Consider the following 25,079-nt stretch of genomic DNA (forward strand, 5'->3'; position numbering starts at 1 on the left):
CACGCCCAAATATAGAGGGCAGTGAAATGACACCCTACCATTGCTAAACCCTATCGATGCCCATGTGCACTCCCTCATTGACCTTCACCCTTGCTCAGGGACCACACAACCAAGGAGCGTTCATTTCCCCAATTATTTAGCAAGTTACGGACTCCTCCCAACAATCTGTGATTTCTCTTTATTTTACGGCTTTATATATAAGTGGTAAGTTGTAACTGCTTGTCTCCCCTCTAGCCACCCCCTCCCCCCAAAACCAACCAAAGCATCTATCAACCATCATCTGTCTACTACCCCTCTACCATATACACCGTTTTCCCTTCTCTTCCGGGTTGCCGCAGGAACAGAAACAAGGCTTTCTGCCATCTGGTCTGCTCTGCTGGCAAGTCGGTCATTATTTTTTGTGTTATGCCTAATAAAACACCAAACATCTGACATATTAGTTTATTATCCTGTTCTGATTTCATTTGTGAGAATAATATCATTCCCATATTCTGTTGCATAAACCAGATCTGTTTCTCTGTTAATATTGTATTTTGTTAATTGCTTAGAATGAATTTGTTTCTATCATCATTAAACCTATTCTTATAGCCATCACCTATGTGCATCATTTCAAGAACTGGAAATCATCCATGACCGCCAATTCTAGGGTTCTTGACCGATTTCCGGCCAATTCCATATCGAGTTCCTTCTTTCAAAATCTTGCATATATGTGAAAGGCATGTGTTACGAACCCTATGGGAAAAAAAATAGAGACTATGCTGCTTGTCTTGTATGTCCAGGAAATAACTGCTCATTGAAATTGAGACGCATTGTACAAAAATGGCAGGTGAAATATTCTTCATGGGTGGCCGGCACAGAATCCATATACAGATAAATTAAGCGAATTAACGCCAAAAAAAAAAAGGACTAGTAAATAAGACAAAAGTATAAACAAAAAGAAGTGGAATACCAATCATACAGAGAAGGAACCACCAGGAGATCGCAATCCATGTGAGATCAAGGAGACTGAAAATAAGATTACAATGCTAATCTCCTTGTTCTGCAATAAATGCTCATAGTGGTAGCAGGCATATTCTGTTGACATAAATCTGCAGAAGAAAGAATGAAAGAATGACAAACAAAAATGAAGTCCACAGATTCGAAGCCCTCATTGCAGCCTGCACCTTCTTCACACCAGACGCAAAAGTCACGTGGACTAAGACCATGAGCACACTTCTACCATGCCCCGGGTTCAATCCGAGTTGGAATCATAGAAGTCGCTTGGGCATGGGGTCATGACTTCAGATTCTAGTAGCTGGACCACCCTATGCATGGTTGGTCGGTCTTCTGGGATGGAAGATACACACTGGATTGCAAGTGAGAGCAGTGCATCGAGGCTTTCTGACTGCACCCCCTCACAGTGCGGATCAATGATATCTCTTTGCCTGTTCTCGACAACCAGGAAATTCAACTACAAAAGGAATAACAGCAACTAATAAATAAAAAAAACAAGGTTTATTAAAAGGTCAGAACAAGAACGTCATATACGAATACAGGTAACAAATAAGACCGTGCAGGAGTTGGGGAACAACAATAACAAACCTACATTAGAAATTTCTTGGTTAGAAAAATGGTGCATGACCAAATTTTAATGAGCTCAGGGTGCCCCAAGGCGCACTTAAGGCGATACCCTGGAAAACCCCCAAAGCTTGTGAAAAATATATCTCCACCTAGGGCATATGCCTATTGGGGTAAAGCATGACATTAAGGCATATGACCCATCCGTTGTCATGCCTCACCCTATGCACACAACTCATAGGGTGTGCCAATCTTACAGCTTATTAAACGTTCGAAGTCTTTAGAAAACTATTTCCTTATTTAACCCAAGTTCAAAATGGAAAACCTAAGTAAACAAACATGATTAGAATGGGTGGGGGTGAAGAAAGAATAAAAATAATCGAAGACAAGAGCATCCACCAGCCCTACTTTCGGTTCCCTATTTTTTCTCAGATTTCTCTCTCCCGATTCCAGATATAGTGGTTGTGCCCTTGAATCCTTACTCAGTCTCTAGCAGATTCGATTGGGTGCAGTTTTGCTTATACAATTTTATATTGCAGGAAGATCTGCTTGTCCACAGGTTATGCTTTCTATCACTTCATAATCGAAGCCCTTAATTTGCAGTATCTCTTTTATTTGTTTGAAGTCTTAATAACACTCATTAGTAGGGTGTGAGGGGTAAATGATGTCTTTATCTAGTTGGGTTATAGGGAGTTACAAGGGTGTATCAATAAGACTTTCAGCTCTGGTTTTTCCCTCTCTATTGTTTCATGGAAAGAAGCAGCACTAAAGCTCTGTTTACTTCAACCTTTCTGGTTTATGTTCTTGTTTTTTTGCACAGTAAGAAATTCTCAAGTTCTTCCCATGGTTCAAGGTTTCCACCGATACCATCGAAATTTCCCACATTTCCACGGTATCCCAGGACTCCGATACCAAATACCATGTGACTTTTAAAAGTCGTTGGTTTCGACTAATATCGACCTAAATTCCCACATTTCGACCGAAATGTGGGAATTTTCGAGTGTACCAATGGGATAGTGATGTAGATAAGTCACGAAGGCTTATTTGATTTTATTCATTAGTTTAATTAGTTGCTATTTAATTCAATAAAGGCCCATTAGGCCATTAGTTGGTTGTAAAGTCCTATATGGATTATTAGTTACTTAGTCCTACTCCATGTTGGAGTCATAAAGTTAAGTCCTAGTCCTATTTTGAATTCCTAGTTGTAGTAGGAGTGTCTAGTCCTATTGGGAAACTAGCTCCTAGTTGTAGTAGGAGTGTCTAGTCCTATTGGGAAACTAGCTCCTAGTATTAGTATGATTGTAAATTTTCCCTCTATAAATAGAGAGGCAAATGTTCCATTATTTGACAGATTTGAATGAAAGAAATTTTGCATTTATGAAAGAAAGTTTGTAACTAAATGCTTAGAGCAGCTGAGATAGCTGTGGGTGAGAAGCCCAAACTGAGATAGCCACTTCCCTTATTCTCTTTCACCCTTCTCAACCCTCCATCCGTTTTATTCTTTTTTTTTATTATTTTATTTGTTGTAACATTCAAGAGGTATAATTTAGATTCTGATAAAAGTCTACAGAAATTAGAACCGATCAACAATTCTAGTGGGAATAGAGAGATCGATCTCCTCTCTTTCCCTCTTCTGTACCCTGTTCAACCAGGTGTTCAATCAGGGTATTCTAGGCCTCACAAGGGTCCCACGATCCTTACCTAGTCACTGTTGGAAGCATTCAGCTACTGTTCTTGAAAGTTCTTCTCAGTTTTCTCTCCTAGGTTAGAAAATCAAGAAAGCTTGTAACTTCACAACCAGCCGTCAGAATCCTCTCAACTTTGGGGGTTTTTGTACCCTCCCTAGAATCTACACCCAAAAGTGGAGCTCAATTGGACCCCCACAAACCTAGTTGCACCTTTCTCTCTCCAGCTCTATAGAAGGTTTTTCTCTCCTATCGGGTTGGGTTTTGGACTGATTTTGCTCCTATATGGGTATTATATCCTTGAGGGTTTATTTGATGGTATTATTTCTTTGTTTCTTGCTCCTATTTGTATTGTCTGGGGTTATAAACTGCGGAGTTAGTTACTTATAATCTACTCCTGCATTAAGTGGTATCAGAGCTACGGTTAAAGAAAGCTCCAAACAATCCATCAGGGCCTAACCGAAGATGGTTCCATCAGTTCGTTACTTCGCTGGACAAAGGGATACATTCTACATCCTTGATTGGTTAGATTCTCTAGAGGAATACTTTGACTACTATAACTTGACAGAGACACAAAAACTTCAAGTTGTTTGTTTCCGGTTGATTGGTCATGCTAGAGATTGGTGGAGAGTCCATGAAAAGCGACTCCGAGTTCGAGGACATGAGCCTAGGACTTAGGAAGAGATGAAGTACGAGTTAGTGACACAATACCTCCCTATGTATTTCCAAAGAAGGCTCTTCCCTCCACAAGATTCCCATCAGAATACATCCATTGCTACCCAATCTAATGATCAGCCACATTATTTTCATGGGGAATTCCTTAAATGGATGCATGAATTAGACATGTACTTTGACAACTACAACTTAACAGAGACACAAAAACGTCAATATGCATGTTCCCAGATGAGTGATTGTGTTCGAATGCAATGGAAAGTCCGTGAAAGGCAACTTCAAGCTCAAGAATGGAAACCTAAAACGTGGGACGAAATGCAGTATGAGTTGGCAGGCATATATACCTATCTGAGCATGAATGAAACATGTACTTCCTTCCACCAGATGTCCAAAAGCCACCCACACTTGACAATAGCATGAAGGAATTATCCGCCTCTATTGCGAAAGAGCAACAAGAGAAGACACCTCTGACCAGTGAACTAGAGTCAAAAGTTGAGGCTAATGTTAAAATTTTTCCAACCATTCCTATTGTTGAGGAAGAACTAGTTATTGATGTTCCCATCAATGAAACTCATGTGGGAGAAATAGAAAGCAACAAGGTTGCCACAATGGACAATGAGGTTGAAACTAGGGAACTTGACACTACAACTGTGATGATTGTGAACAGCCAAGAGGAAGATCCTATAGAGTTCAAGAATGAAGTTGTGTTTGAACCATCAATAGAACCAATTAGGAACCACCAGATAGATGAACCAAAAGAGCTTTATGTTGCATTGAAGTTAAAAGAGATCAAAGGTGCATATGTAGATGACCCTATGGATACATCCAAAGATGTTGAAATTGAACATGTGAAGTTTGTCATCCTATTAAAGTATCTTGAAGATCGAGCTCCTCACATTCTAGACATCTTTATCATCAAAGAGCTACCTGAATTTTTCTACGGCTTAAAGAGGGACGTGCACCATGATATAATCACCCTCACATTCTACAAAATTCGAGGACGAATTTTTTCTAAGAGAGGGCAAGTTGATTTAGATAAGTCACTTGGGCTTATTTTATTGCAAATAAGCCTTTGGTTGTGTTATGTATGTGTTGGGCCTTTGATCCCATGGATTTTCTTTAAAATTGACCACTTTAATAGGCCTAAAATATGGGTAGAAGATAGGAAAACGGGATTTTATTCATTAGTTTAATTAGTTGCTATTTAATTCAATAAATGCTCATTAGGCCATTAGTTGGTTGAAAAGTCCTATATGGACTATTAGTTAGTTAGTCCTACTCCATGTTGGAGTCATAAAGTCAAGTCCTAGTCCTATTTTGAATTCCTAATTGTAGTAGGAGTGTCTAGTTCTATTGAGAAACTAGCTCCTAGTTGTAGTAGGAGTGTCTAGTCCTATTGGGAAACTAGCTCCTAGTATTAGTATGATTGTAAACTTTCCCTCTATAAATAGAGAGGCATATGTTCAATTATTGGACAGATTTGAATGAAAAAAAGTTTGCATTTATGAAAGAAAATTTGTAACTAAATGCTTAGAGCAGCTGAGATAGCTGTGGGTGAGAAGCCCAGGCTGAGATAGCCACTTCCCTTATTCTCTTTCACCCTTCTCAACCCCCCATCCGTTTTATTCTTCTTTTTTTTATTTTATTTGCTGTAACATTCAAGAGGTATAATTTAGATTCTGATAAAAGTCTACAGAAATTAGAACTGATCAGCAATTCTAGTGGGAATAGAGAGATCGATCTCCTCTCTTTCTCTCTTCTGTACCCTGTTCAACCAGATGTTCAATCAGGGTATTCCAGGCCTCATAAGGGTCCCACGATCCTTACCTAGTCACTGTTGGAAGCATTCAGCTGTTGTTCTTGAAGGTTCTTCTCAGTTCTCTCCTAGGTTAGAAAATCAAAAAAGCTTGTAACTTCACAACTAGCCGTCAGAATCCTCTCAATTTTGGGGGTTTTTGTACCCTCCCTAGGGACTATCTACACCCAAAAGTGGAGCTCAATTGGACTCCCACAAACCTAGCCGCACCTTTCTCTCTCCAGCTCTATAGAAGGTTTTTCTCTCTCCTATCAAGTTGGGTTTTGGACTGGTTTTGCTCCTATATGGGTATTATATCCTTGAAGGTTTATTTGATGGTATTATTTCTTTGTTTCTTGCTCCTATTTGTATTGTTTGGGGTTATAAACTGCGGAGTTAGTTACTTATAATCTACTCCTGCATTAGTTAGCCTATAGAAAACCAAGCCTTCTTATTTCAAAATTTCGACGCTCCTCCTATTTCTTCTCTTTGAAGTGAAACTTGGGGAAACAATCAAGATTTTTCTCTTGCACCATCAAATCTTCATTCTAAGCTTGGATCTTGCACATTCATAGAAAATCTACATAAGGAAGGGAGCTTGGACAAAAAAGGTAAATCTCATCTTTCACAAACCTTGTGTGCCATCCTTCGAGAGCACCGGTTCATTTGCATATGGTGGTGGGTATGGACAGTATGGTGGATCTTCTATTTCATTTGGACAGGAGGGGAGTTCAGGGGGTGGGTCATCTTTTGTTGACAATATCTTTGGGTATCCATCCTAACCTTGTGTGCCATAGCCCACATCCACATCTTATCTCATCTCTATGACTGAGCCATTCCCTTAGACTGGGATACCAAGGTAATGTTGATGATGCATCTTATATATGGACAACGACGGACTACCAAAACAATTGGGCCCAAAACATGTTATGAGACTCATATGTGGTGCATTCAGAGGAGCGGCTACAACATCTACAGTGGTACGCAGCTCATGGACTGAAACCGCCTAAACACTATTAAGTGTTGAGTGTTGAGTGTTGAGACTCGAGACTAGAGAGATAAATCACAATTATGTAATATTATTATGTATTTTGGATCCTTTACATTATATTTTGTTTATTTTAAACTTTTAATTATGTATTTCACATTTTTAGTTAGTAACTTATATATGTACTTACGTAGTATAGTTTCAGTCAACGACTCAACGTACATTAGCAAACTTTGGTCAAAACCACAAGTATGGTTTTAGGTGTTTTTTCCATAAAACTAATTATGTAAATGGGTTAGAAATGTCTAAAATAGGACATACACAAAAAAAAAAAAGCAAAAATACACATTTTGGGGGTCAAAACCAAATTTTCCACCCAACCGAAAAAAATTCCCTGATTTCCTCAAAATTTCCCAAGTTTCGACTGAAAGTTTGGTCTCCCTAAAGGTCGAAACCCAATACCTTGAACCTTGGTTCTTCCGCTGCATTTAAGAAGACACAACTCGAGAGACTAGACTTTTCCAACTTTCTATAGCAGATCTCTTTGGACATATAACCAATTCCTTTGAGGTCTATGGTCCACATTTTTATATTCTAGTATTTGCAATTGTATAAATAGAACTTCTCCCCAACCTTTACACCCTTTTTTCCTTCCAAAAAAAATTGTGACTAATAGAGGAAAGGGAGTTTTTTCTTTCTATTTCAATGATTTTGTTTGGTCCTCATCAATTTCTTATGCTCCACTTCCACAAATTGTGTAAAATGTAGAAAGCCAGGCAGAGTTTGGTGAGCTGGTCAGTGAATCGTTGTAATATATTTTTTCTGATCTTACAAAGTTGTGTACAGTGCACTACAAGTTGGTTCAGGCAGCACTAAAGGGAGCTCTCTTTTATGCTTTTTCTTTTCATGACCACCATCATTAGCTTCAGCTTCCTTTTCAATATTCTTATTATTAATCAGAAAAGAGAGAAAGAGAGAGAGAGAGAGAGAGAGAGAGAGAGAGTCTCACCCATCCAACAATATTAAGTCCTTTCTCAATGAATGAAGCATCAGTCGGTCGCTTCCCACTCAACACTTCAAGCACCAAAACCCCAAAGCTATAAACATCAGTTTTTTCCGTCGCTCTACCGCTTTGCATATACTCTGCAGATGGCATTACAAGCTGAATTTCTTAGCATAAAACATATAACAGTGCATAAGAGAACTACTTTGGCTGTAATCCAATGTCCCTCTTAGGCTTCTAATTATAATTCTGATGTTCTAAAGCAAATATGTTTTTTAAAGATTCCTATGATAAGCCAAGAGTCAATGCGATCATTTTTTTCTTCCCTCTACACATCTTTTTCACTATTTGACTTCGCAAGGCCATTCAAAATATTATATTAGCTCATCCAAGAAGATTGAGAAATGAATACGGTAGAGCCTCCCATAAGGCCCAAGAGTGACCCATCAAATCACCAGCCCTCACCAAACTAGACTTTTAGGAGGGACAACACCAGAAATGGCAAGTATGTTCTAGGAGGAGAAGTGATATTTAGGTACAGGTTCCTTTTTCGTTTATATAAGAAGTGGAAATGTTTTAGGTGTACTTATACACAAAACATAATTGGCAAACAATTCATTCCTATGGATAGGTGCATATCTCACAGAATGATATTCGAGTTACCAGCTGGAGTTTACATAGCATACCTGGAGCCAGATAGCCAAATGTTCCAGCAACAATGGTTGTGATATGTGATTCTTCATCCTCCAACAATTTGGCAAGTCCAAAGTCAGATACACGGGCTTCCAAATTCCCATCAAGCAATATGTTGCTTGACTTTATATCACGGTGAATGATGCGTGGGGAACAATCATGATGTAGGTAAGCCAGTCCTTTCGCAGCTCCCACGACAATATTAATACGTGTATCCCAGTCCAGTTGTTCAGCTCTTTCTGCCCAATGTATCAAAATCCAGATCATATGACAAACTTTTTAAGGGATTGTCAAGATGTAGAGGTCAATAGATATTGTCAAAAAATACAGAAGAATAACCAAGTTTACTATTAAGAATATTATTAAGAGACTTATCCAAACTACTTTAGCTACACAACTACTCCACAACTCTAATTTGGGAGCACAACACTAAGTTTATGTAAATAAAATCACACTAAAGATCAAGCTCCAAGTTGCACCAGTACAATTTTAAGAGTTCTTAAATCCCCAGGAATGTTATAAGTAGAACTAGTCACAATCACCAAAATTAGATCAGTCAAATACAACAATGTACCCCAAAAATAAAATAATATTTTCAGATTATCCAATGGATCAAATAGATCGTTTCATGTTTGCTAGAAGTCATTGTCGTGGGAAGAGTGTGACTTGCTGTTTACGCAAGTCACGACTCCTCCTAGGGGTGTTTTGGTCAAGTCCTTAAGTCAGTTTTGTTTCATTTTTTGTGTGTTCTATTCTTAGTAGGATTGCTGTAATCCTTGGTCTATATAATGAATGAAGAAGGGCAGTCTCGATCTCATCAATTGGGACTCCCAAGTTCCTCCATTGTCTCTCTCTTCTCTCTTCCTCTTCTCTTTACATGGTATTAGAACTTGATCCCTAAAAAAACTAAATCGAACTCTGGTATCACTGTACCACTAGTAACAGCCCCTTCCCCCTCTTATTTGGCTGTTACTGCTTCTTCCTAAAGGTTCCACGATTTCTTAGAGGGGGTGGTTCATCCCCTATATTGCTGATTATTGAATGGAGGTTTGATTGATTGTGATCAATCATATCTCTTGAAGGATCAGCTCAAGGTATTGTTGTGAGTGATTGCTGGTTGGATTTTATAGTTTGAAGATAGAATTTCTCAAGTTAGAGAAGTCAATCATAGCTGTCAGGGTTTTGGCTCCCTGCCAAAATCAATTTTGGCCATATCTTTCGAGTCTTGTATATGTTTGGAATGTCCTTTTGGGGTTTTATTCAGCAACATGTCAGGGACATTCAGTCCAAATTTGAGCATTATTGGAGCACTACACACCCAACCGCAAGTATTCTTCTTTTTCATCCATATTAGGGTTTTGGGATCTGAATCGATTCTTCTCTAGTTGTTTATTTTGTGGAGGTTTGTCTGGATATTTGGTTTGTTCTCTTATTAAGATTGGTCAGTTACATAAGATCAATCAATTGTGTGATCCAAAATCCTTATAAGTAGGTTAGATCGATTTTTCCTAGTTTCTCTATTTCTAGATCGATTTTTTGGGTCTTGTGTGATTTTCTGTTGTTCCCTTCGCATCAATGGCTGAAGCTGAGGGAAAAAATGTTGCCACTGAGGTGATATCCTCATCCTCTCATAGGATTACAGAGAAGAAGTTTGGAGGAGCTGCCAAATTTCAACAACTGAAGAAAATTGTGCAACTGGTTTTGACTGGTCATGATCAACAGGTTCATCTAACAAAGGTGAAGCATGCTAATGGCACTACATGGGATACGATTGATGCACGTATTTTGGGACAGCTATTGAATTCGATGGATAACTTTATAGTTGATATTGTTACTCACATCGATACTGTGAAGGAGCTGTGGAATTATCTGAATGTTCTGTATTATAGACAGAACAACCTCTCTCGCATCTATGAGTTGTCTCAGGAGTTTTATCGGGTTGATCGGAAGGGTAAACCTCTGACACGGTACTTTTCTGATTTCAAGAGGATGAATGAAAAGCTGAACTCTCTACTTCTTATTAGTGGTAATGTGCAGGAGATGCAAAACAAGCGAGAGCAGCTCACAGTTATGGGTTTTTGGGTGGTCATGGAATAGAGTATGATGTTGTTCAGTCTCAGATTCTTGGAGGTGGCAAAGTGACATCTCTTTCAGATACTTGTTCTCGAGTCCTACGAGTCACTCGAGAGAATTCTCATGATCCTGCACTAGCGGATAGCTTCGCTTTTGTTTTTCAGAATAATAATCAAGGTGGGGTATGTAGTACTAGTAGTGGAGGTCGAAAGGGGCAATCATTTGGTAACTCCAGCACTTCAGATAGATTAGGGGCAACACGAACATGCCACCATTACAGTAATCCAGGACAAATCCAACACTTTTGCTGGAAGCTTCATGGCAAACCTCCTCAGAAGCATTTATTAATCCAACCTTCCACTGCTACTTTTGTCTAGACAGGTAATGCCACTACATGTTTTTCCTCATCTTCTCGTCATTGGATAATTGATTCAAGAGCATCAGATCATAGATGTGTCATGTATATTTTCCTCTTTTCAAAATTCTTCTGCTACTGTCACATTGGCTAATGGGTCTATTGTGAAAGTTTCACAGGAAATATTCACCTTAACTCTTCTTTGTCGTTGTCTTTTGTTCTTCTATTACCAAATTTTCCTTTTAGCCTTTTATTTTTAAGTTAAGCTTACAATTGTTTTATAACTTTCTCTTGCTTCATGTATTTACGACCTTATGACGAAGAAGACGATTGGTAGAGGCCGTCAAGTTAGGGGGCTTTATCTTCTTAAATATAATTCTTCTTCCATTACATGTTCCAGTATTCTCAGCCCTCGTCAGACGATTGGTAGAGGCCATCAAGTTGGGGGGAAGACAATTCTTCCATTGCACGTTCCAGTATTCTCAACCCTCATCAAATCCATTGACGTTTAGGTCATTCGTCTCTGCAAAGTTTACAGAAGCTTAATACTCGTTTTTGTTTTATTTTCTAGTTTAGATTGTGAGTCGTGTCAATTTGAGAAGCTTCATCATGTAAGCTATTCCCTTAAAGTCAATAAACGGTTTGCACAACATTTTTCTTAGATTCATTCGGATGTATGGGGTCCTTGTCCCATTACTTCCAAGTTAGGTTTTCCCATTACTTCCAAGTTGGGTTTTAGATACTCTGTTACTTTTGTTGATTATTCCAAAATCACCTGGATTTATTTAAAGAGATTCGTTCTGAGTTGTCCTCTATTTTTTGTGCATTGGTTGCTGAAATTCAGAATCAGTTTAATTTATCTATCAAGGTTTTACGAAGTGATAATGCCAAGGAATATTTTTCTGGTCCTTTCTCTCTGTTTATGGCTGGTTGTGGTATGATACATTAGTCTTCCTGCTCAAACACACCCTAACAAAATGGTGTTGTTGAGAGGAAAAATAGGCATTTGACGAAGGTTGCTAAGACTCGTCAAAATATTTTTGGTCTGATGCTGTTTTAACTACATGTTATCTTAAAAATCGAATGCATTCCTCAGTGTTACAGGTGCTATTCCTCATTGTTTGTTTTTTCCTTCTAACCCTTTGTTTATTCTTCCTCATGTTTTTCGTTGTGTTTGTTTCATTCATAATCATCGTCCATGTTTGTCAAAGTTGGATCCTTATGCTTAAGTGTATCTTATCGTTGTTATTGCCCTACAGTTTAAAAATATTTTGTTACTGTTGATGTTTCCTTCTTTGACTCTGTTTCTTACTTGGCTAAGTCTGTTGTTATTTCTAAGATTGATGATAATCTTCCCTTATATGTTGTCCGACATTCTTCTCCACAGGTTACTGCAGATGCAGTGGTGTCATCACTTTCCACAGTAGTATTACAACATCAGTTGGACTACTCATCTATACTCGCCATTCTCGTGAAGAATCGGCACCCCGTCTCAATGGTTCCAACCTCGTCATCTTCGCCTATAGTCCCTGATCCAAGTATTTTCCTTTCTGATATTGATCTTACTATTGCACAACATATGGGTGTTCGGAGTTGTACCCAACATCCCATTTCAAACTCCGTTTCTTATTCTGGTCTGTCTCCGTTTTTTCATACTTGTATATCTAGTTCGTCTTGTCATCATGTTCCTAAGTCTGTCGCAAAGGCATTATCTGGTCTTGGTTGGAGGACAACTATGGAAGATGAATTGTTGGCTTTGGAAGAAAATCACACTTGGGATCTTGTATCGTTACCTTTGGGAAAGTCCGCTAATGGTTGTTGTTGGGTTTATGTGGTTAAGGCTGACTTCATGGTTCTTTGGCTCGGTTAAAGACTCGAATGGTCGCCAAGGCTATGCACAGGTGCATGGCGTTGATTACCTAGACATTTTTTCTCATGTAGCCAAGTTGGCTTATGTGTGTATTTCGATCTCTTGTTGCTTCTTCTCATTGATTGTTGTATCAGCTCGATGTGAAGAATGTTTTTCTTCATCGATTTGCATGAAGATGTCTATATGGAGCAACCTCCAGGGTTTGTTGCTCAAGGGGAGTCTGGTACAGTGTGTAAACTTAAGAAGTCTTTGTATGCTTTAAAACAGTCTCCTCGAGCGTGGTTTGAAAGGTTCACTGATGTGGTTCATGAGTTTGGGTTGTCCAAGTGTGATAGGGATCACTCAGTGTTCTATTAGAAATTTGGCACGTGAAGGATATTTCTCGTTGTTTATGTTGATGATATTGTCATCACTGGAGATGATGTTGAAGGGATCCAAAGTCTAAAAACACATCTACAACAGAAGTTTCAGATCAATGACCTAGGGCAGAAAGTATTTCTTGGGTATTAACAATGCTTAATCAAGGAAGGAATTTCCCTCTCAAAGGAAATATGTTTTAGATTTGTTGATAGAGACTGGAATGTTAGGAGCCAAACCTTTGGATACTCTTATGGATCCAAAAATATGAAGCTCACAGTTGAGAGTGGTGATGTGCTAGATGATCCTGAAAAGTATCTTAGACTGGTGGAAAAGCTTAATTATTTGACAGTGACCCAGCCTAACATTGTCTTCCCTGTTAGTGTTGTGAGTCAGTTTCTTTCATCTCTACGGACATCACATTGGGATATCGTTGTTCATATTCTCAAGAAATCTCCAGATCGTAGTTTGTTGTACACTGATCATGGATATGAGCGTATCAAGGGTTTTTGTGATGCTAATTGAGCTAGATCTCCTGTTGATAGGCGATCAACTATTGGATATTGTACGTCTGTTGGTAAAAATCTTGTCTTGGAAGAGCAACTGCTGTTGTAGCTAGATTTAGCACGGAGTCTGAGTATCGCGCCATGGCTCATATCATTTGTGGGTTGATATGAGTAAAGCAGTTGTTGACGAAACTTGGGTTTGAATGCATTTTTCTATGCAGTTATTGTGTGATAAGCATCAAATCCAATGTTCCATGAGAGGAGGACAAAACATATTAAGGTAGATTGTCACTTTGTTCAAGAGAAGTTACAACAAGGTGTCATATCTACAAGTCATGTTCACACAGGAACTACTTGCAGATGTTTTTACTAAGTCAATGAGGAGTGGTAGAGTTGATTATATTTGTAACAAGTTGAGCATGACTAATATCTATGCTCCAGCTTGAGGGGGAGTGTTAAAAGTCATTGTCATGGGAGGAGTGTTGTTTAACACAAGTCATGAGTTTAACACAAAGTCATGACTCTTCCTAGGGGTGTTTTGGTCTAAGTCCTTGTGGACTTAGGTAAGTAAGTTTTGTTTAGTTTTGTTTCCTTTTTTTATGCTAAGATACTGTTGTAATACTTAGTCTAAATGCTTACTATTATACAATAAGTACATAAATCGTTAAACAACTTGATTCCAATGAGAAAACATCAAGCACCATGAACACTAGTATAATCATCCTTCTAGGAAAAAAAAAATTCCAAACTCTCCATTATATTGCCTATACATTGGATGAGAGGAATGCAGCTTTTATGGCATACAATGTTCGATTCTATTTACATACTCTCATCAAAACAAAACAAATGTTGAAGTATGGTGCATTTGTATGGTGTCTATTGACAAGAAAAGACATCTAAGTTTTCAACATCATTTGTGTGTGTGTGTGTGTGTGTGTGTGTGTGTGTGTGTGTACATGTGCACAAATGCATGCATGCATGCATGGGTTCTCATGTATCTTCCCTCATTGAACAACTTTTTCAAGATGAACTCATAACACAAGAATTAAGACACAACAGTTCCTTTCAACCATTCCTCCAAGTATCGTCTTCCTCATCAGTGGCTATTGGAAAACTAATTGGGGATTCAAATTCACCTGAAAGCAATTCTCAACATGATATTCAAAAAATCCATGTGTGTACATGTGCACAAATGCATGCATGCATGCATGGGTTCTCATGTATCTTCCCTCATTGAACAACTTTTTCAAGATGAACTTATAACACAAGAATTAAGACACAACAGTTCCTTTCAACTATTCCTCCAAGTATCGTCTTCCTCATCAGTGGCTATTGGATTCAAATTCACCGGAAAGCAATTCTCAACATGATATTCAAAAAATCCACCTGATGCAAACTATGCAACTAATGATCAATGTTTCTGAGTCATGGATATGGGGCATTGTGGATTCCATTGCTTACTGGAAATATGTCACCAACAGAATTGAAGCAAAGGGGATGATTGTGAAAATTTGTAGAAACATGCCACATAAAGTGAGAAATATGTCAAAACAAAAAATGCACATGATACATATACCTTGTTACAAATGTGTTAAATATTGTTAGACAACAATAGCAATACTGAATTAAATGGATTTTGGAGGTATATTCATAAACCACCTCCCATGGACCCACCCTCCCTGTATTTGAAAATATTATCTAGAACAATTGGAAAAGTGGAAAAAATATCATATGTACTTTTATCATTATGAGAAAATCCAAAATCTCAAGGGGCAAAGACAAACATTGGTTCCCAACCACGGGGCAAGTGGAATCAGAACAAATAAATCCTTCATTGATAATACATACTATCCAGTAAGAACCTTAAGAATCTGATAAATGGACAAGAGAGATACCATGAAGAGCTTCATCTAGGCTACCGCCAGGCAAGAAATCATAAATCAACAATTTTGATGATGGAGAATTGCAATATCCACGTAAATTCACCAGGTAACGGTGTTTTATGCTCCCAAGAATTTCCAGTTCTCTTTCAAAAAAGCGATCTAAGCCTTCATTTGTCTTGACAATTCTTTTCAAAGCAAAGTCATTGCCATCATCCATGGCAAGTTTGTAAACTGTTCCAAAGCCCCCAGCACCTATAATTTGTTCATCATTCAATGACTCCAACTTCTTAATGATATCTTTTGAAGAGTATGGCAAATCTCCATGGAACATCACGATGGAAGCACCTGAAGCAATAAGAACATGTAAACAGACGCAAACTCATGATAAATTGCAGGTGGGTGAAATGTAAATAAAACAGTGAAGAACAGCTCAAAATCTTTTAAACATATTTACTGCAATATCTGAAAGATGGGTACCTCCACTAACATCCATTGCAAGACCACTGCTGTCATTTTTACCAAATTTCTTATAAAGAAAGCAGCCCCAGAAGCACATGAGAGCTACCAGAAGTAGAGCACCCACTGTTGCCAATGCACTTATTAAGAGTCTAGTTGAGTACCTCCCAGACTTCTTCCTTCCAGCTTGATTAAAAAATGTAAATGAAGATAGAGTGAGTCATTGAAGATCATCATAGAGTAGGCATGTGAACAAAGCCAATTTTTATCTTGAATGGGGGAAAAAAATTCATAAATGAAAAAGGGAACACGAAAAATGTGGCTGTGATTATCACTTAAAAACACTATGAGAAACCCTCTACCCAAAGGACAGCATCATCCTCGTTCAAATGCAATTGCTAATTACATCACTAATATCAGGAAATGACAGAATTTTCAAACACAAAGCTATTTGAGGCAGAGTAACTGATCTCATACAAAAATAGGGGCCAAATAAAAGCTGCAATTAGGCTTACAACTTTGAGTGAACTTTCTAAAATAATGTCCGGAAAGTAATGTATATCGAACTTGACTGGACGATGCATCGTTCTGTGCTGGTAGTTGGCACTCCGAGCACCCAGTCCAATGGTCCCTCACACTCTAGGACCTTCTCAATGGAATATCAGGCTCTCTATGCCACGTGTTTTTTTATACCCATATACTATGCCACATGGGATATTGCAGCCTTTCTTGAAATATCACCAGGATGTAGCACCTTTTTACAACATTAAAGTCTTCCTTTTTAATTCCTATCAAAAGAAAGAAAAAAAAAAAGTCTTCTTTTCAATTAACTTATTCTTCAAAGAGCTTTATTGCTATCATTATGTGTCTCTTCCTATTATTATTTTCATACCACTACTTGTAAAGCCTACCTTCTAATAAGACTTTTTAGAGGACCAAGACCACCCTGCCTTACTCACGGTGTCTAACTAATAACCTCTTATCGAGTTTATGAAATATATTTTTATTCATTTATAAAGTATTTTATAAGGGAGAGGAATAGCTATGACGCTAGGGTGCAGTTTCCCACCATTACAAGATGGGGAATCGATTTGTTTAGTAGGGCTAGGGACTAGGGAGTGGGTTTCAATGAGAAGAGAATACATGAGATCCACAGGTAGGATGTGAGACAGTGTAAGAATTTTCACACAGTCATCTTGGCAATCTTTCTTCCATTTTATAATTATTTATGGGCGAAAGAACTCTACCAGTCTACCGTAGAGTACGCCAAACATGTAGGCCAATGTGAGAGTACGTGGGAGCATCAGCGCACACAAAGGAGGGGCAGCACTGTCTTTTCATGCCCACACAATTTTGGCATTTCCTGCTCCAGAGTGGCAGGATTTTTTTTTTTTTTTTTTTTTTTTTTTTTTTTTTTTTTTAAACCTTAAAGAGAGATAGTTTGCTTATATGAAAATAGCTATACAGATTTCCAGTGTGAACGGTCCTCTCACACACTCTCTCCTTCCTATGTGGCACAGGGTCTTCTTCAACAGGTCTAGATGAACCAGTTCCCCTAGAACTCTGGACACAGCTTTCCTCATCAATACTAATCTAGGATCTACTCACTGCAATTTCCCTCTTCAGTTGTTCAGCCTTGTGTTGTTTCTACATCATCCAAGTCAGGCTCATCACTGTCACAATCTTGCTACCCTAACTCTGGCAACGTCTCTAGACAAGCTTCATGAAATTCTTCCCTAACTGCCCTCTTCTCCTTCCTCTTCTCCTTCCCTCTTCTTAAATGTTCTATCACATTCCTCTTTATCTTATTAGAAACAGCGGGGCAGCCTACCACATTTCTGTCCCCACCAGCAAGATGCCACTTTAGTCTAGTGGCCCCACCACCCCCAATTTTCTTGTGACAATAATTACATTCTGATTTCCTCTTGACAGCTGCAAGAGGTCTCCCATGAAGCCATGCAATGCCCCCACCTCTGTCAGCCATTATGCAATACTAATAACCTTGGTACCAACATTGTTCCAACAAAAAAAGAGAACAATTATTAACATACACACATCAATTATGACTAAAGGGTATTATAAATTCCCCACTAAGCATGAATATTTTTTTCCTATTTTAAAATACTTTTTTAAATTATATTAGTAATTATTATTTAATTAATAACAAAAAATAATTAAAAAATATCACATTATTAGTCAAATTTAATTGTAAATGAATTTTTAATAACTTCAATAATTTTCTTGATTTTTCAAACCATAAAAAATATTATTCATAATTATTTTCATTTTTTAAAACATTTAAAAATATTTAATTAATTTTTAAATATTAAATTTTAAAAACAGGAAAGAAAAAAAACTGCATCGTCACATGTAGATCGGCCAATGTTTTCCAATATATATTAAATTGAGCACCATATATATCAAATATTAACCCTTATTTTTTCAAATATAAGTTGTAGGAAAGTGTATTTTTAAAAACAAAAAATTTTAAAAATTTAGCATGCAAAATAAAATTCTGACACCATGAATTCGTAGATTGAGTCATTCTAACTACCATATAAAAAAATTGAAATAATTCTATTATTTATACAAGTACATTATACCAAAAAAAAAAAAGATTTTTTAGGAAAATGGGGCTTACCATTTCGCTCCAGAACCCTTCCTAGGTAGATTTCCTTCGGTTGTATAAGATTCAACTAGAGAATGAAAGATTGAGGGAGAAATTTCAATTTCTTGGCTGACTTCCTTTGTTTCCCAACTTTTACAGTCGAAACTTGCGAAATGGGCTTGTTTTGTTTTATTAGGGACTGGTTAGACCAAAATGGTCGAACCAGTTGAGTTGGTCGAAATGGGTCGAAATCAAGGACTTTTAATTAGTACGTTGTCATTTTGTATCGGGCACTTGCAAGGAAGACCTTCCCCAACTCTCAAGTGGAAGAAACTGACTCAATTGTCTACTGATTGCAAACCCTAGTAGAACTAAACATCAACACCCAAATGACAGTTAAAAATCTCAATAAATAACTCGGGCGGTAACACAAGAGACAGGTGTAGTTCCAGATTTGGCTTGCCCAGTCCCTTATGGGGTTTCAATCTGAATTAAGTGTGGTGAATCACTTCCAGCAGAGGAAGACCTTCCCCAACTCTAAGCCCAAGCTAGAATCACTCTGTCGAGTTCCAACAAGGACTTCTCTCAGCCAACAGTATTGCCAATGACAGTGACTCTGTTCGTCTGCAACTGCACTATTCCTGAAGTGGCTGCATATAGGCTTCCAAGCCGTGTAGGTATTTCACTAGCACCAACCTCACAAAATGCAGTGGCTTGTTGGACGCAGAGTTCTTTAGGAGATCAAGCCTTAAGGGAACATCGCCAACACATAAAAATAAAAATAAATAAATAAACTATACCACAGTAGAACAGCAACAAACGATAGCAGATAAGTATCAAAACACACTAGCAAACCCTAGTTTTTTTCCCCTTCTCTTTCTTCTTCATCGCTCTAATACCATGTGACAAGCCTTAATCTCAACAACTAGAACCTGTTAAGAGGAAGAGAACAATGGAGATGGAGAAGAGGAGAGAGGGTGAACATGATAGGAAAGGAATGGAATACCTCTATTGTGGACAGCCTCCTTATGTTAACCAAGCAACCAACTCTTAGTGGGAAACCTACTAGGAGTCTAATTACAACCAAAGACAAATTAGAGTAAATAAAATGACTAAATTAGACTATGACTCAACTTAGACTTAGACTACTACGACTCGACTTACTCTCCCCCACACGGTTCAATGTTCAACAATTTTATTTGCATATTAATAACTAGAAAAAATAATGGATAGTAATAAAGTTTTGCATATGTCAATTTTTCATCATACTTTTCAATGATCATATCAAATTATACTCAAACATATACCACATCAAATATCTACTGCATCAGAACTTACTATTATCCACAATGCATCCAGTCTCTGAAACCACATAATGCAAAACTATCATTGCTATTATCGGGAAGAGAATGATCTTTATTTCCAACGCATACGAGTCTACCTGAAACAGGTGATGCAGATTTTGGTGAAGGTTCGCCCAGCTCGTCTTTGCATCTCACACTGATTTGCGTCCCACATAAGCCACTATTTCCAACAAATCTGCCAAAAATATAGTCGTCAATGTCTGGAATGGTATCACACAACCATGAGTCCACAGTAAATCTTAATATTTTACCAAAGCAGTACTCACGAGTTTTCAGTGAACTTGCTGAGTGCACCCTCAGATGGTATACGTCCAACCAGGAAGTTGGTAGACACATTGCTTCAAAACATTGGAGAGAATTTCAATACTAAGCACTAAATACATACAAATCCTACCAAGACTAACTTATATGAACAATATTAAGATACTCACAAGGTTGAAAGCTTGGACAACTTCCCAAGCGATGAAGGAACAGATCCACTAAGTGAGTTGCTTGAGATGTCCCTAAGAAAATCAGTTGGAACTACTATAAATCACAGTTTCACCACGCTGACATTAACTAAGCTTGTAAAAGTGAAACCCTCCCAGTGGGTGAGGTGTGGTGCAATGTGAAAGGCTCTCTCTATGTGTGTGGGTGTGGGTGTGGGTGTGGGTGTGGGTGCTGGAAAAATAGGCAAACATAAGCCAAGCACACATGGTGTGCTTTACAACCGACCGCAGGCACGCACCTGACTGAAGTGATGCACCTGGCAGCAAGCAATGCAAGGTGCACCTGGTTAGCTAGTTTCAGTTTCCTATTGCAATTAGCCAAGCGCAATAGTGTGATTACTAAAGATCACAAGATTAGAGATCTAATTAGTAACGATCAGACTCACTCCCAATCCCCAAACAGAGGTCTCAGATAAAATTGCAACACATGGTGCGGTTGGCCACTTACAATAGGAATAAAACTAACCTAGCTAATCCTAAAGTCTACTTACAGTTGGAATAGGAAACTATAAGAGCCTAATCTAAACTACTTAGCGAAGCATACAATCCCATCCTGTGATCTTTAGTAATCACACTATTGATATCCCGTTGTTGGAGTGCATTCCTTGAGAAGGGCTTATGATGTACCTCCTGGCAAGGTTTAAGGTATTGGTCTGTATTGTATCGTATCAGGCTATCAGCTGTATCGGTATCAGTGGGTATCGATACGATACGATATGACAGGTTTAAAGTATCAGTTTGATATCTTTAAAAGGATAACCATATGATAGGTTTAAGGTATTGGTTCTTATTGTATCTTATCAGTATCAGTGGGTATCAAATCTATTGATACAATTCACGATACTGATACCTTGGCTGTTGGATGCTACACTTGATAATAATCTTCATTGTGGAGATTACTACTTGCCTTCTTTGAGAATGGCTTAAGATGTAGCTGTTGAATGTTGCACTTTTATTTGTCTTCTTTGTGAATATGACTACTTGCTACCTGCCTTCCTTGGGAAGAGCTTATGATATTGTTGTTGCTGCTATGATATTTTGGAATGTAGTTCATGTTATCTACCTCTTATTTTTGTCCATTGCTAACCGTTATGCTGGATTCGATAAGAAATTAATCTACTATTGTTGCTCATGGTTGATGTGCTTGAGCTCATATTGCTACATGAATGAAGTTCCCGTCTTCTCGATGACTACTATACATATTCAATGCTGGTACTGCTTTTAATGTCTATTCTTGTTTGTCCGAGCTAGAGCTTTCTTTTGATATATGTTTATATACTCCAGCTTGAGGGGTAGTGTTCCATACTATGGGATTGTATGCTTGGCTAAGTAGTCTAGATTAGGCTCTTATTGTTTCCTATTCCAATTGTAGTTAGTTTCAGTTTCCTATTGTAATTAGACTTCAGGATTAGCTAGGTAACAGTTTTATTTCTATTGTGACTGATTTTGGTTTCAATATAAGTATATAATGCTGGTACAATAGAACCCATCTCTCTCTATTGCAGGTACTGTTCACAGGTTCTGGGTTTATCACAGGGGCCACAAGGGCATTTATGTCAAATAAATGGGGGGTAGATTGAGTTGAGTATAAATATCACAGTTCAGGCATCAGTATCACCCTGCCCAGTGAAATTATGAATATGGTATACAAGAAATATAATCTCATGAAAGCAGACGATCAATTAAACCACATTTTCCACATCATGTGTTCAGCATTGCTAGTGTGAAAACAAATTTCACCTCACGTAAATAACAACAAAAATATATATATATATATATATATATATATAATCACACGGTATCAAGAAAAAGTACAGACAAACTCACAAGGCTTCAAGATCTGAAAGATCCCCAAGTTCAGTGGGAATTAATCCACTTAAGTAGTTACCCTGCAAATTTCTGCAAAAGGGACACAATTAAACTTCTGAATATCTTAAGAGTTGCTTTTCACATTACTGGACTTAAAATGAATAGAAAATGACTTTCCCCACTAAATGGAACAGCTCATCTACTTCAAACTGTGTCAGGTTGAAAGTAAATGGAAGGAAAGTAAAATCAAATTACAGATTAAAAAGGAAAATTTTTAATCATTACCAACAAAGATGATGTAACTCAAAACCTACCAAATATAGCAATTAATTTTACTTCAGTTTTCAACCAGATTACTTGGACTTTAATAGAGAAGTATGATAGGGCTCATGAATACAACAACTACCATAACCTTATCCCAACTAAATGGGGTCAGCTGCATTGATCCGATAGAAGCATAAATATTAAGAGAATAAAAGGCATCTGAAGAAGTAAAAGAAGTAAATGAAGAGGTAAAACACAGAAGTAAGGGTAGCATCTCAGGAACATCCCCCTAATAGGGGTCGGCTACACGGCTCTTAGTCCTCTAAACAGCTCTATATGCGGTCATACTTGGGTTGACTCCCAGCTTTTGCATATTTTTCCTTGCCACTTCTCCTACGGTCATTTTAGGTCTGCCTCTTCCACTTTTAGCTCCTTCTATTTGAATCCGGTCACTTTTCCTTTCTAGTGCATCCATGGGTCTCCATTGGATATGACCATACCACCTCAAACGGCCTTCATAAAGCTTGTCCTGGATTGGTGAGACCCCCAAATCGGTTATGAAACAATCATTCCTTACTCTATCTCTCCTCGTCTTACCGCACATCCCCCTCAGCATCCTCATCTCTGTACGCCCATATGTCTACATTACTTTTCTTGTCTACACTGCATTCCACCCCATGTGTGATGGCTGGTTTTATCATTGTCCTATAAAATTTTCCCTTAAGCTTAATAGGCATGCGTTTGTCACATAACACTCTAGTAGCACTTCTCCACTTCATCCAACCTAATTTAATTATGTGGGAAACATCATCTCCATAGTTTTTAAGGCGGTAAAGCGACGGAGGCGTTTGAGGGTCTTTCAGAGCACCTTAGTGATAAGGCGGGCATAAAGCGTCGCCTTATCGAATAAAGCGTTCCAGTATAATTTTTTTATAGAACCAATCTATTTGGCTCAAATCCTAGTTGAATCCTATTACTCATATGTTAAATAAATATTAAAGATTCATATTCATACCAATGTAAGATATTCATCAAGAAAACAAATCAATAAAGTGAATAAAATAAGTTCATCTTCATCAATCATCAATCATCAATCATCAATCATCAATCATCAATCATCAATCATCAATCATATTAACATATAATATAAATACATAATTAAAACAAAATTATAAATATAACGAAAAGAAGACATAAAAAATATAAGTATTTATTATACTTACCTCTATGATGCCAAAATGAGTGCCTAAGCCCTAAGGTCATCCACTATATTTCTACTCCTGTCAAAGAAAAATGAAGCTCACCGCTGCACCACTGCCAGAGCAAAATGGTCGCCTGGATCAGTGGTTCTTCCTTGTTCCTTGATTCCTTCTCAAAGCCCTTTCTTAAAACCCTTGACAAAATCCAAACCCTGTTTGTGAATCGTGTTTTTGTTTTGTTTGTTTTGGTTATTTTTGGTGGAGTAAAGCTGATCCCATACATCTCAAGTGTTAACAAAACTATACACCTACCAATAAAAAATCTATATTCGGAATCTTCATCAAGTAATTTTAAAATGTGTTAAAAAAAAAAAAAAACCCTATAAGGCACCACTTCACATAAGGCGGAGCACTGCCTTACCATCTCTAGACCGCATCAGCGCCTTAAAAACTATAATCATCTTCTATATTATCCTTATTGTTAATGGTAGACCTCAGGCATTTGAAACAAATATTTTGTGGTAGTTCACGCACCTCAAGTTACATTGTTTCATCGACTGTCTTGGATTGACTAAAGTTACACCTCATATAATATGTCTTTGTTCTACTAGTCTTAAAACCTCTTGCTTCCAAACTTGTTCCCCATAACTCCAGCTTAGCATTAATCTCTTTCGTTGCCTCGTCTATCAAAACAATATCATCTACAAATAACATACCAAGAGACCCCATTGGCCCATCTCGAATGTGTCTGGTCAAATCGTCCATGATGAGCGCAAACAAATAAGGGCTTAGAGTTGATCCTTGATGCAAACCAATTGTAATTAGGAATTCCCTACTTTGTCCCTCTACAGTTCTGACACTCATCACTACATCCACATACATGTCTTTAATAATATACCACATAGGTACTTGAGTCCCTACTCTTCTCTAGAACATGCCACATGAGCTCTCTAGGGCTCTATCACAGGATTTTTCAAGGTCCATAAAAACCATGTGAAGGTTCCTTTTGTATGCTCTAAATATCTCTATGAGCCTCTTTAAATGGTAAACAGCCACTGTCGTAGATCGCCCTGGCAGAAAACTAAATTAGTTCTCAGAGATATTATCTTCTCTTCTAAAGCGGGCTTTAATAACCTTTTCCCAAAGCTTCAACCGGGAAGACCACCTATTTGTTCGTTTACCGGGTTCGGCACGAAATCATGAATAAGCTCTACCAAGGATTGCCAAGCATTTGGTACTAAACACGTATCGCATATTGACCAAGTCTGGAGCATTGGATGACTTCATATATCAGTTGGGCCACTCCACATAATAGCTTAAGCTTTTGGGACTAATAATTCAACACCATCCACATCTTTGAAACCTCAACGAAAATCATTTCATCAAAATTAAGTTTATATAGGATAGTAAGTGTTGGTAATAAAAAGATATTTCAGTGGAAAAAAAAAAAACTC

At 37.9% G+C, this 25,079-nt stretch overlaps 1 protein-coding gene across 5 annotated transcripts in view; it reads right to left on the reverse strand.

Annotated features, from left to right (window-relative positions):
- Positions 1-762: 762 nt before the first annotated feature.
- LOC122082534 (LRR receptor-like serine/threonine-protein kinase FEI 1) overlaps positions 763-25,079 on the reverse strand; it is a 55,421-nt gene continuing 31,104 nt past the window's right edge. For 4 of the 5 annotated variants that reach the window (XM_042650164.1, XM_042650167.1, XM_042650165.1 and 1 more), the window contains 9 exons: positions 22,181-22,252; positions 20,297-20,368; positions 20,132-20,203; positions 19,943-20,040; positions 15,915-16,079; positions 15,450-15,782; positions 8,387-8,632; positions 7,707-7,840; positions 763-1,450 (listed from right to left, as the gene is read on the reverse strand). In XM_042650164.1, the coding sequence (XP_042506098.1) occupies positions 1,232-1,450; positions 7,707-7,840; positions 8,387-8,632; positions 15,450-15,782; positions 15,915-16,079; positions 19,943-20,040; positions 20,132-20,203; positions 20,297-20,368; positions 22,181-22,252 (1,411 nt within the window). In that variant the 3' untranslated portion in view covers positions 763-1,231. The remainder of the gene's footprint in view (positions 1,451-7,706; positions 7,841-8,386; positions 8,633-15,449; positions 15,783-15,914; positions 16,080-19,942; positions 20,041-20,131; positions 20,204-20,296; positions 20,369-22,180; positions 22,253-25,079) is intronic. The other variant, XM_042650168.1, reaches the window with a different exon arrangement.

This window comes from Macadamia integrifolia, chromosome 6 (genome assembly GCF_013358625.1).
Source record: "Macadamia integrifolia cultivar HAES 741 chromosome 6, SCU_Mint_v3, whole genome shotgun sequence".
Taxonomy (NCBI): Eukaryota; Viridiplantae; Streptophyta; class Magnoliopsida; order Proteales; family Proteaceae; genus Macadamia; species Macadamia integrifolia.